The sequence below is a fragment of the Mangifera indica genome, chromosome 20 (genome assembly GCF_011075055.1).
Source record: "Mangifera indica cultivar Alphonso chromosome 20, CATAS_Mindica_2.1, whole genome shotgun sequence".
NCBI classification, from domain to species: Eukaryota; Viridiplantae; Streptophyta; class Magnoliopsida; order Sapindales; family Anacardiaceae; genus Mangifera; species Mangifera indica.
This window is the reverse complement of record NC_058156.1, coordinates 7,981,961-7,995,757: the sequence shown is the minus strand read 5'-3', so window position 1 is coordinate 7,995,757 and position 13,797 is coordinate 7,981,961. Positions and strand designations below refer to the sequence as shown.

The 13,797-nt window shown below is 29.8% G+C and overlaps 1 protein-coding gene across 1 annotated transcript; it reads left to right on the top strand.

Annotated features, from left to right (window-relative positions):
- The first annotated feature begins 1,681 nt into the window (after positions 1 to 1,681).
- Positions 1,682 to 4,503, top strand: LOC123204244 (UDP-galactose/UDP-glucose transporter 4-like). Its single transcript, XM_044620841.1, has 7 exons — positions 1,682 to 2,120; positions 2,203 to 2,231; positions 2,345 to 2,546; positions 2,780 to 3,022; positions 3,117 to 3,218; positions 3,817 to 3,924; positions 4,067 to 4,503. Exons 1-7 carry the CDS (start codon positions 1,995 to 1,997, stop codon positions 4,316 to 4,318), a joined length of 1,062 nt encoding a protein of 353 aa, XP_044476776.1. The 5' UTR covers positions 1,682 to 1,994; the 3' UTR covers positions 4,319 to 4,503.
- Positions 4,504 to 13,797: the final 9,294 nt, after the last annotated feature.

The following is a 13,797-nucleotide window of genomic DNA, read 5'->3' as shown; positions in this document are numbered from 1 at the left end:
TGTATCGTATTAATTCAAGTTCGGGTAAGAGATCCTCAACTCTAATGTAAACTAAATTAAAATCATTTCGAAATTTTTAAACTTTAATCCCATCCAAATTATGTTCGGATTGACTTAACACAAATGAATTGACCTCCTAATTATTTTTAGTGTTTTAATTTCTTCACTAAGTTACGTAAATATATTATTAATAAAACACACATTACAACATTTTATCTTCTTTATAAATGGCCTAAAAAATTATATATTAAGACCTTTAAAACATGTCAATAATCTTAAAAACTAAATCTCATTCTCACTACCGAATAGTAAAATAAAAATTTTAAATAAAAATCAAGAATTATCGAAGCAAATACAACTATACAAAAATATAATTATATACAACATATAAAGATTTTAACTGTTGTTAACACTTGTCTTTCAACATTTTTTTAATATGACTCCAAGGAATTCTACCAAAATAATATTTTTATAAATATTCATGTTAGTTTTGGTTAGATGGGGTATTTTTATATCAACCCTAACACAATTTAGTTTAGTTTCAAATTATATCAAATTGATATAATTAAATTTCATAAAAAAAAAAAATCAACCATATTAGATTAATGAGCTATGTTGAAAATTGCAACCCTAAGGCTAAGGGTCTACTCCATGTATTAAGTTAAGTTTGGTCATATTTTGTTGATCGGATTGAAATATAAACATGACATGAACCCAGTTTAATTCATGCCATTTTTGGTTTAAAAGTGAGTTGACTTTAGAGGAGTAAATGCGTGAGAGAGAAGCAAGAACATCTTCACATGCATGCTTGGATACTTTAAATTTAATTCTCTTCCATAATGTGTTAGTCAACGAATTTTATTATGGAGGGAGTATCCTTTTTTAATCAAATATTTATCAGTACAATATATATTATTCAATAAATAAATCATAATATTATGTTCAAAAGTATTGAAGATTAAAATCTTTATCCTTAATCCTCCAAAACTCAGTTCAAAATCCCAACAATCTAATCCCTAAACCCATCAAATCCAATATGAATGGGAGAAGAGATTTTGTAAAAAAAATTTGTTAAAGTCACATTTGGTGAAAAAAATTATTAGTTGTTAGATTAAAAAAATATAAAAAATGGAATTAATAATAATATTATAATAATAATAATTCAAGTTAAATTTATAATATATAGTTGGGAAATAAACTTAAAAGAACTATAAAATATCTTATTTGAAAATTTACATCTAATATGCAATCAAATAGTTCAAACAAGGTTGATCATCTAAGACAGGAAAAAATTTTACCTGCTTGCAATTTTTTTTTTTGGATAAGAAAGAAATTTGAAGTTGAATTGTTCTTTAGGACCGAATTGATCACATTTAGTAAATGAAATTTTGGATTCAATAACCTATTTAGCAACAATTACATTAGATAAATCAATAATTTATTTTTGAAATGTCACTCAGTTGAAATTTCAACCTTTTTTTATATTTAAAATCTTGCACATTTGCTAACTCCTAGAATTGCTTACAATTCACATGGCACATTGGCATTGATAAAGAGATTTGTGAACGTGACGAAGGCAGAGAGAGAGAGCGTGAGTTTGGTTTTGTTTGAATATGAATGTTATCACGAGAAAAGCCAACCTCAAACTTAAATAAAACGTTCTTGGCAAACGTACCAAGAACTCTTCATGGAATTCCAATTCCCTCTTAAAATCCTCCTACTTTCGTGCTCTCCAAACGAAACTTAAACACATCACACAAAGGCTGGATTCCATATTATTTAGTGTTTTAGTTGACTTGTAGAACACAAGTCTTCAATCTTTATATCTCTCCCCTTCGATTCTTTTTGTCTACCTGTCATACATAAATCAACTCTCTCTTTTCTTCTTCAAACCCAATTCTCTGCTACTGTTACCACTCATGCACCACCGCTTCAGCAACTGAACAGCCATTTTGACTTTGTTTTTTTTTTTTTAAATTAGTGGGTCGTTAGAAATGAAGAGCGAAGACCAAGCAAGGTCTCTGTTTGGTATCTCCCTCTCTGATCGACCCAGGTGGCAGCAGTTCCTCATTTGTTCTTCCGGCTTCTTCTTTGGCTATCTCGTTAATGGGGTTTGTGAGGTTCGTTTAATTTTTATTTTCACAGCTTTTTATGCGGTATTTTTTATCATGCGTTGTGTTTAACCCAACTTTTTAATTCCAGGAATATGTGTATAATCGGCTTCAATTCAGGTATATAATTCTCTTTAGCCATTCAATTAACCTTTTTATGAGTATTTTTACGCTTTGTGTTCATATGCAGAATATGCTGTTAATTTTGCTCATTGAATCTTTGAATTTTGCAGCTATGGTTGGTATTTCACTTTTGTACAAGGATTTGTATACTTGGTACTCATATACTTGCAAGGTTTCACCACCAAACGAATGTTGAATCCGTGGAAAACATATGTAAAACTCTCTTTCGTGTTAATGGGTTCTCATGGATTAACTAAGGGCTCCTTGGCCTTCCTCAACTATCCAGCTCAAATCATGTTCAAGTCCACAAAGGTAAACATGCATTCTCTTTTTTATTAGTCATATGCCTTGTGAATTCCTAGTGTTATAATAGTTATTGGGGGATTTTAACTGAGGATATATAACACCCAATCACGAATTGCTTAATCAAATTTGGTTGCACAGAGCATTGCTCTAACAAAAAATGTCCAATGCATGTTAGAATGATTTGCTTGATTAATTTGAATGTGGTGTAATTTTGAGGGCTTTTCTATTTGCGAAATTAGGTGCTTCCTGTAATGATAATGGGTGCCTTCATTCCTGGATTGAGAAGGAAATACCCAGTTCATGAATACATCTCTGCTCTGCTGCTAGTTGTTGGTCTGATCCTTTTCACCTTGGCAGACGCCCAAACTTCTCCAAATTTTAGTATGGTTGGTGTCGTAATGATATCAGGTGCTTTAGTTATGGATTCCTTTTTGGGTAATTTGCAAGAAGCAATTTTCACCATGAATCCCGACACAACACAGGTAGGTGTGTATGAATGCAATATGTAATACGACGAATAATTTTTTCTCCTTTTCTTGTTATTGATTTTCTTTTTAATCACATTTGTTATGATAGATGGAGATGCTGTTTTGTTCAACAGTAGTGGGGTTGCCTTTCTTACTTGCACCAATGGTTCTAACTGGAGAGCTCTTTAGGGCCTGGAATTCATGTTCACAAGTAAAGAACTATATGCCTTTTTCAATTGTTTCTTTTTACTTTTTCTTGAGCAAGTTATCTGCATGTGAATTTATAATAAGGGTATGGGAGTGATCTCATAGATAACGTGCCTGCAATGCCCACCAAAACAATTTTTTTTCTAGAAAAAAGTCAAGGATCTATTTGAATGTCCCCTTAATTAGTTAAAGAGCAACGTTCTGTGCAACCAGTTTGAGTACTCTATAAGATTCTCATATTTGATTGCATGATTTTGAATTAAATATAGACACTTAATTGAATAGTCAAAATTGGATGCATATAACTTTATTGATTTCTGAATACCAACTCCTAAACTCATTAAAAAAATTTCTTCCTTAAGTCCAGGGGTTGAGAATAGACCCAACTGATTACAATATTACCATCAAACATAAAATATACTGAAGGGCCATGTGAAGTACTTCTTATACCAGAAGATAAGTGGATTTCCAAGTTACCTGTAGGTTCCAGTGGAGACTGATTCAGGAATTTTACTTTGATGGATTGAGAATGAAAGAATTATGAACATTACTATTACAATGTCTGCTATATAACTCTATTTTCCTTTTCAAATGAATTGCAGCATCCATATGTATATGGGGTGTTAGTATTTGAAGCCATGGCTACATTTGTGGGGCAAGTGTCTGTTCTATCTCTCATTGCCATTTTCGGAGCTGCCACCACTGCCATGGTAATTGAACTTTCTCTGCTTCATTTACATCTTTAAAAGCTACCTAGAATTAAAACTTCATTCACCATTACTCAAGTTATCTTTTTTGATGGCTATTTCAAGTTGGTGATTAAGGTTACATTATTTATATATTGTGTTGCAGATAACAACAGCGAGAAAGGCAGTAACTCTGTTGATCTCATACTTGATATTTACAAAGCCTTTAACTGAGCAACATGGGACTGGGCTGTTGCTCATTGCTATGGGGATTATATTGAAAATGATGCCGGAAAACAAAGCCCCCACTAAGACTCTGAATTCGTATATCATCTCCAATAACAGGAAATCCCCGCTACAAGAAGAGAAAATCTCATCAGAAAATGAAGACAATGACGAGAAAAGACCCTTGGTGTAAATTTTAGGGAGCACTATCTGTTCTGTTGTTGCATTTCCATTAATATCTTTGCTTTTCTATTCATAAAGAAGAAGAGAAAAAATAATAGCTAAATTTGATGTAAAGTTCTCCATTAAAAACGATAAAGCTTTCTTTTCTTTAAATATTGTGGGAATTTAATTTAATTAGATCAATTACTTGGATCATGCTTATATAATGACTGATGGCTCATTTCATGAACAGGGGTTTGTTTTGTCATGACTTTGTGCTAAAAAAAAAATTTTAAGGCAAAGCCACTCAGCATGTGCACGTTGCTGCGTGAATAAGTTTAATAAGAAAATGTGAAAAGGAAATAGTGAGATTTGTGGGGGGTTGCTTAGCCAAAAAAAAAAGATTTATAGGGGTTTAACAGCAACAATCTCTTATGTGTAGATTTGGCGCAGGGATTAGTCCGACACGAGCAGGCACGACTCAGGTGGTTCGAACTATGCTATAGGCTTGGACTATAGAGCGGGCAGTCTGACTTGACTGGACGCTATAGCCGATTTAAAATAAACAAATAAAATTTAAAAATTGCTTAGCGGCTGTAGGCCAAACCAACATTGGCCAAACCAACAACTATTGCCTTGGCTAGTAGACGTTAGGCTTTTGTTTTTGTGTTTTTAATTTTTTCCCATATAAACCCTCTTCCTCCACTCACTAACTACAAATATGCAAAACCTAATTTCTCAATGTTTCTTTACATTTTCTTCATTCAATTTCAATCTCAAACTCTCTTTAAACTCAACCAAATTTTAATTTTGTCTAACTCTAACAACTTAGTTCCCGTTTGTTTAAAAATTTTGTATTTTTTCATTTATTTTTTTGTGTTTGGTTTTTTATTAAAAAAATTATTAAATCAATCTAAGACTATCTTAAATCATAACCAAATTTTAATTCTGTCTATCTTTAATAACTTATTTTCCGTTTGTTTAAAAATTTTATAATTTATTTTTTTGTGTGTGGTTTTTACTAAAAAAATAATTATAAAACTTTATTAATTTATATTTTCTTTCAAATTAATACGATTGAGGATTGTAAATGATAGTTCCATCTTTCAAATCATATTTTGTTTATATATATATTTTTGGTAATTGGGGACATATTTCACAAGTGTGACAGAAGTTCGAACCCAGACTTTCACTTTAAAAATTCTAATGCTCCACAAGTTTTGTTAACCTTTGAAGTCCATTTTGTTTATATTTTTAAATTATATAAAATCTTTTTTTATTACTAATTGTCATATTTTCCTTAAATGAAACTTTTTATTTTATTAATAATTTTGCGCTAGGAGTTGCTTTTTCTAATTACGTCGTCTTGGTTTACTTAATGTTTAAGTTCTGGGACAACTATTATTCATACACTACACCAACAAGAAGAACCGAAAAACTCATGCGTATGACCTTCAAATAGTGTCACTCGTTGTTTTTGTTTTACTTGTTACTTCCACAATTCCCTTAATGTGTACTAACAACTTAACTTCTATTTTGTATTTTTAATTTTGTTAATTATTATTATTTTTTTAGAATATTTTGATAATAAAGAAACTTAATATATTCTAAACTAAAATATGAGCAAGTGATTAAAACGACTTCACTTTGTAGATTTGATTGACTAGGAACTAGTATAATGTAAACACTATAAAAAAGATCTTGTAGAGACAAATAAGAGTTCTTGCTTGTTTCTACAAGGTCTCTCTTACAATGTTTATATTGTACCTATTATTGTTAAGTCTACAAAAATGAAACTGTCTCAATCTTTTAAACACCTTTTTCGTTTAGAACATATTAAATTTTTCATTATCAAAATATTCTAAAGAAAAATAATAATTAACAAAATTGGAAAAACAAAATAGAAATTAAGTTATTAATAGACATTAAGGAAATGGTGGAAATAGTAGGTAAAAAAAAATACAAGAAAGAACATTATTTGATGACCATGCATGCAAGTTACTTGGTTCTTCTTATTGGTGGAGTGTATGAACAACAATTATCCCTACTTAAGCGTCGGGTAAGCTAAGAAAACTTAGTTAGAGAAAACAAATTCCAACGAGATGTTATCAATAAAATGAAAAGTTTCCTTTAATTAGAATATGTTAATAAGTAATAAAAAAATATTTTACATTATTTGAAAGTATATACAAAATGTGATTTAAAAGGTCAACCTACAATTTACAATCCTCGTTGTATTAATTTGAAAGGAAATGTAAATTAATAAAGTTTAATAATTATTTTTTTAATTTAAATCACCAGGCCTCTTAGCCTTTTAAAGGCTCAACACAACACGACCCTATATATATAGTGTTATGTTGTGTGCAGTAACTTTGTAAGTAAGCCCAACTCACATGACCTATTACAATGCAGACCTTGGCCCAACATGACCCATAGGCACGGTGGGTTATGCCAAAGTCGGTCCGACCTGGTTCATTGTTGTGTCTACATATGTGTAATTCCTTGAGATTAACAAAAATTGTAATTAAATAAATATATCTTATCATATTACATAAAAAAGGAAATTAATTAAATTAACTATTATAAGGCCATTTAACCAGTCTACCATGGGTAATACAAATGTAATCAAATATCTCAAATAATGTCAAGATTGCCTTCTAGATTGAAACATCAAACTTGTATAACCTAAACCATGAACCATAAACTTTATCCCATAAACCTCAACTGTAAGACCTTAAACCATAAACTGTAAAAAATAAATTGTGAAACCTAAATCATAAACTATAAACCATGACCTCTAAATTGTGTCATAAGCCATAAACTGTAAACCATAAATTGTTAGCATAAAACATAAATCATAAATACTAGATCCTAAACTCGAAACACTAACACTTTACAATGTAAACCTTAAAACCAAAGATCTAAAGCATAAACTTAAACCTCAAACTTGAAACCTTAAGTTTTAAACCCTAAATTTTAAACTCTAAACTATAGAATTTAAAGTTGTAACCGTAAACTATGAACCCTTACATCCTTTTTCATATAAACTTTGGGTGGTGAAGGAAGACGATGACAAATATTATGTCAATTTACATGCTGAATAGCCTATTTTCAGGGTTTTAGTTGAAAAATAAAGTGTATAAAATTTAAAAAAAAAAACCAGCACCTTTATATATCGAATTGCCACTGTTTTAAATAAAAAATTAAAATCATCAATAGTTTCGTATAAATGTTTGTTAAACTCAGAGAAAAGAAACAATAATAGCAATGCATAAACTTATCAAGAATATGAAAGAATTACAAAGAACATTTACAACAATCATAGTGATGATAATGAACATGTAATAAAAAAGATAAGAAAAATAAAGAAACACACAAATTAAGGAACAAGAAACCAATGTAAAAAACTGTAAAAGAGTTCTAAAATTGACTTCTGATTTGCTAACTTTTAGTCCCACCAGCATTAATCTATCTACGTTTCAGCACTATGCAAATGCTGGAGGGATCAAGAAGGAAAAGAAAATAAATCAATCCCAACACCTGATCCCTACAAGCATTGCATAATGATTGAAACATAGAATTTTCAATCTTCACATTCCCATAAGCATTACACTTTGATTGAAATATACAATGAATTCTCTATCTAAGTGGTTATGGAGGCTTCAATTGTGCTTCCCTATTTATACAAAAAATTCCAACATTCTTCATTAAAGAGCCTTGTCTACTTACCTTGCATGCTTTAACTTACAAATATGCAAAATCCAACAACCAGATATGATACAATCCCTCCCATTCAAACTTACCAAATATACGTTTATAAATTCTCTATATTTTACAATGCTAAACCTTTGTTTAGCAACTAGCAAGTCTTTCCTTGTATGCATGATTTCCAAATACGCTTATATAATTCACAAATATAGCATATTATTAAATCTACATTCAAATTACACATGTTAATGGTCTTTTTAATTTTTATATTTTAACACTAGAGTATCTTCTATTTTTTGTGTGGTAACGAGGAACCTCATTCAAATTGGATCAGTACTTTGAAAATTGAATCAATCACACTGAATATGACAAACTCCGAGTTTAGTGACCAACCTCATAATCACTGAATTAGGTAAGTCAAAAGTTTGATCTTGATTTGTTAAGAGTATTTTCTATTTTACTATGAGTTACATTGTATTTCACTTTTTAGGGAAAAAAAACCAAAAATATCTTTTTAATTTTATGATGTTTACACATAAAAAATTAAATATACTAGTATAGTAAGTTTGATTTGATATTCATGAAGATGAAAACAATGAATACAATGTTAGTAATGAGAACGATCAATCAAGTATGTTAAGTTAAATCCTAACTTTTTATGTTTTACAAAAAAAGTATATAATAAATATGATCGATCAAACGCGTCTAATTGAAATCTAATTTATTATGTTTTTCAAAGATAACTTTAATGAGTACGATCAATCAAACATGACATATTTAACCCCAATTTATTATGTTTCAAAAAGGTGAATGTAATGAGTAGAATCGATAAACATCTCAAATTTTACCTTAAGTTATTATGTTTTTACAATTATGAAAAAATCTTATATAATTAGTAAGACTCTTATATGCATGACTTCTAAATAACAAATCTTTAATAATCTAAAGTTATATGATGTCCATGAAATTTACAAATGCTCAGAATTTCTTAACATGTATCTTGTAGTAATTTGCAAGATTCACGTTAAGATTTTGTGTACTATCTTGGAATGGGTGTTCCTATATACTATTTTGTATTTTCATTTTAGTTATGACATAAGTCATTTCTTAAATTTTGTTAGTCCCTTAGACAACAAGTTTGCTTAATTTTGGCATATCAAAATACACAATGATCCAATGCTAAGTTTGAGACGTACATAATGAGAGAAGAAAATACTCAAGAATTCATGCTCACAAGTAAAGAACTATATGCCTTTTTCAATTGTTTCTTTTAACTTTTTCTTGAGCAAGTTATCTCTGTGTGAATTTATAATAAAGGTATGGAAGTGAGCTCATAGATAACGTGCCTGCAATGCCCACCTAAACAATTTTTTTTTCTAGAAAAAAGTCAATGATCTGTTTGAATGTCCCCTTCATTAGCGAAAGACCAATGACTTGTGCAATCACTTTGAGTATCCAATTACATATTTATATTTGATTGAATGATTTTGAAATAAAGATAAAATAACATCTAATTACCTAATTACACATCATCTAGTACTCAATTGAGTAATTGAAACTATATGTATATAGCTTTAAGCCAAAGGACTTATTTCCACCCAAAGTTTACATTTTTCCCAAGTTCAAATCCATTAACTTTTAAAAAGTCAAACACTGACTCATCTGTTAATTTTTATTGTTACTGGAAGAGGTAAATTTATCTCAATTTTTTGTCTTAGTTTTGAAAACTAACTATTTTCCCCAAAACTTAATTTTAAAAAGTTACATTTTTACCCTCACCATCTAGGGTTCTTAGAGTTTCCATATTTTAGGATTAACAACCGCTCCCTCAAAGTTCAAAACATTGCACTTACACTCAAAAATTTACTTTCTTTCCGATGATTGTTCTTTCGACGATTCCCTCTAGCGAGTTGTCAACTCCACCATCGGAAAGCTCTCTCCCTCCCCCGTGGTTTTCCAGTGCGTCTTCATTTATGTCATTTGAAATCCTTTGTATTGTTTCACACTTTTTTATTGTACTGATTGCATTCCTGAATATTAAAGGTTTGAAAGCTACCTGATGTAAAACATTATTAAAATTACTCAAGGCATCTTTTTTAGTGGATATTTCAAGTTGATTGTGTGCACAAACAATTGACACAAACTTGTACAGAAATAATGACATGTTGTCATATGATTAAGTATTGTTTTTATCTCTAATTCAAGATCATCAATTTATTGCTCTGTTAAGTGAAGATAACAACAAGAAGAAAGGCAGAAACTCTGCCGCTCTCATACTTGATATTTACGAAGCCTTAACTGAACAACATGGAACCGGGCTGCTACTCATTGCTACGAGGATTATATTGAAGATGATGCTGAAGCCCCCTCTAGCACTCCGAATTCATATATCACCTCCAACAACAGGAAATCCCCACTACAAGAAGAGAAAATCTCATCAGAAAATGAAGAGAATGACAAGTAAATTCAAGGGAGCTCTATCTTTTATGTTCATGCATTTCGATTAATAACTTTGCTATTCTATTCAGAGAGAAGAGAAAGAATAAAAGCTATATGTGACGTAAAGTTCTCCATTGAAAATGATAAAGCTTTCTTCTGTTTCAATATTGTGTGAATTTAATGTAGCTATATCAATTACTTGAATCATGCTTTCTTTTCTTTTAATGCTGTGGGAATTTAATTTAGTTATATCAATTACTTGAATCATGCTTATACAATACATGATGGCTCATTTCATGAACAGTGGTTCCTAATGCAAAAATAAGAAGGCTAAGTCACTCAGCATGTGAATGCTGTTGCGTGAATATGTTTGATAAGAATAAATGAAAAGGAAATAGTAAGATTTCCAGGGATTATAGCATTAATCTCTTTTGGATATAATTCCTTGGGACAAGCAAAAATTGTAATTAGTAACTATTTATTAACATATATATAAGAAGAGAAATTAATTAAATTAATTAATACACGTCCATTTTAACCAATCCACCATTAGTTATACGAATGTAACCACATATATCAAATAACGTCAAAGAGAACCTTTTAGATTGAAACATCAAACATGTATAACCTAAACCATAAACCAAAATCCGTAAACCATAGACTCTATCCCATAAACTTCAACCTCTAAACCTTTAACTGTAAACTGTAAAACATAAATTATAAACCTTAAACTATGACGCCTAAATCATGTTATAAGCCTAAATCGTAAACAATAAATTGTTAGCATAGAAACACTAATTCATAAATCATAAACACTAGATCTTAATCCTAAAACATTAACTCTTTAAACTATAAATCTTAAAACCTAAACTCTAAAATGTAAACTTAAACCCCAAACTCGAAACTTTAAGCCTTAAATCTTAAACTCTAATCCATAGACTTTAAACTTGTAACCGTAAACCATGAACCCTTTACATCCATTGTTATATAAAGCTTGGGTAGTGAAGGAAGCCATGATAGACAGTGCGTCAATTTACAAGCTAAATAACTTATTTCTAGGTATTATTCTAAAAATAAAGTGTATAGAAAAAGTTTTATTTCAAAAAATCAATACCTTTATATATGGAATTATCACTCGCTTGAATAAAAACTTAAAATCATCAATAGTTTCTTATAAATGCTTGTTAAATTTAGAAAAAAGAAACAATAATAACATACCTAAATCAAGAATATGAAAGAATTTTTTTTTTGTAACTAGAAATCCTATTTAAATTAGACCATCCCGCAGGGCAGAATCAATTACACTGAATAATTGAAATCTTATATTCAATGATTGATCTCACAATCACTATACGGGATAATTCAAAGTAGTATGTAATCCTTGTGGGATCAAATAGGAACTTAAATCCCACTGAAATCCTATAAGCATTACACAATGATTGAAATATAAAATGAATTCTCTATTTGAACGGTTATGGAGGCTTCAATTGCACTTCTCTATTTATACACAAAATTATGTCATTCTCCATCAAAGAGCTTTGTCTACTTACCTTATATGCTTTAACTTACAGATATGCAAAATTCAACAACCAGATATGATACAATGTCTCCCATTAAAAGTTACCAAATATACCTTTATAATTTCTCTATGTTTTGCAATGTCAAACCTTTATTTAGCAACTAGCAAGTCTTTCCTTATATGCATAATTTCCAAATACACATATATAATTCACAATATAATATATTATTATATGTATATTCAAATTACACGGGTCAAATGTCTTTTTAATTTTTATATTTTAGGACTCAACTATCTTTACAAAAGAATAATGAAATAAGTATGATCGATCAAACATTTCAAATTTAAATATAATTTAGTATGCTTTTAAAAGATGACTTTAATAAGTACAATCAATTAAACTTGACATATTTAACTTTAATTTATTATGTTTCAAAAAGGAGAATGTAATGAGTAGACCGATAAACATGTCAAATTTGACCCTAAGTTATTATATTTTTACAACTATGAAAAATTCCTATATAATCAGTAAGGCTATCTTATGCATGACTTCTAAATAACCAAAATTTAATAATATAAAATTATACAATGCCCAAGAAATTTACAAATGCTTAAATCATCTTATCATGAATCTTTTGTAATTTGTAAGATTGATATAAGAATTTTGTGTATTTTTTTGGAACGATTGACCCTCTGTACTTATTAATGCATTTTCATTTTAGTTATAACATAAGTCATGTTTTAAACTTTGTTACTCCCTTACACAACAATTTGCTTAGTTTTGGCACATAAAAAGACACAATGATCTAACACTAAATTTGAGATATACATAGTGAGGGAAGAAAATGCTTAAGGATTTATACTAGTTAAGAGCTTCCCTATCAAACCTCTTATGTCCTTTTTGTTTTCAAGGCACCCAATTGAAATACCACTATCAATGTATCCACCGCTGTACCAGTTTCCCATGGGATTGTACCCTAGTTATTTAGGATTTTGTCATTGTAAACTAGTTGATTTAGGATTTAGTCATTTATAATTGTTTATATGGGATTTGGCCCAAGTATTATGAATACAAAGATTGTAAGTATTTTTGCATCTTAACTAGGCTAATTACACAACGGAATATCAAATTTCTCTTAAAAGATATAAGTTTAATAACACGAAGAGACTAAGGGTTAGAGAAATAAGCTTAGATTCTTTTTCTTTTCTTTTGCATCAACTTCTCAACATATGAATGGCCCCTAAGACTTGATTTTATGTTGAATTTTGATAAATGATGCAAGCTAACTATTTGAACTAATAATGAAGTCATCGACTCAAAAAAAAAAAAAACTTTGAATTTGTTCTACATAGCATGAAGAGTGGGCATTTTGTTCTTGGAATAGGCATTCCTAACCAAATTCTTTTGAATTTTTTAAAATCAAATTAACTGCTCTAAACTTCAACAAATATATCTTTTTTCTACATTTGCCAAGAATAGTTGTTTGTCTTCTTAAAATTGGCATTTCATTCTCTATCAAGTTTATCCAATTTCAGGAAGAAGAGTGATGACCATTGGAACGATCTTGTTCTTAGTGGAATGACTTGAGGATAGCTTGGAGGATGAGTATTCTAGATTTGGAACATCTTCTGCACTTAGACTTAAATTTTCTTCAAACTATGTAGACCCTTGAATGAGCTTATTCTTGATTTTCTTGAGTTGGAATGGTTCTTTGTCCCTTGGAATAGATGTGATAAACTTGGTACTCTTGAGCCAATCATTTTGGGTGTTATTGTATACATGCATATACTCTTTGTATATGATGTATGATCTTTATATATATATAAAATGACTTTTCTTCTTC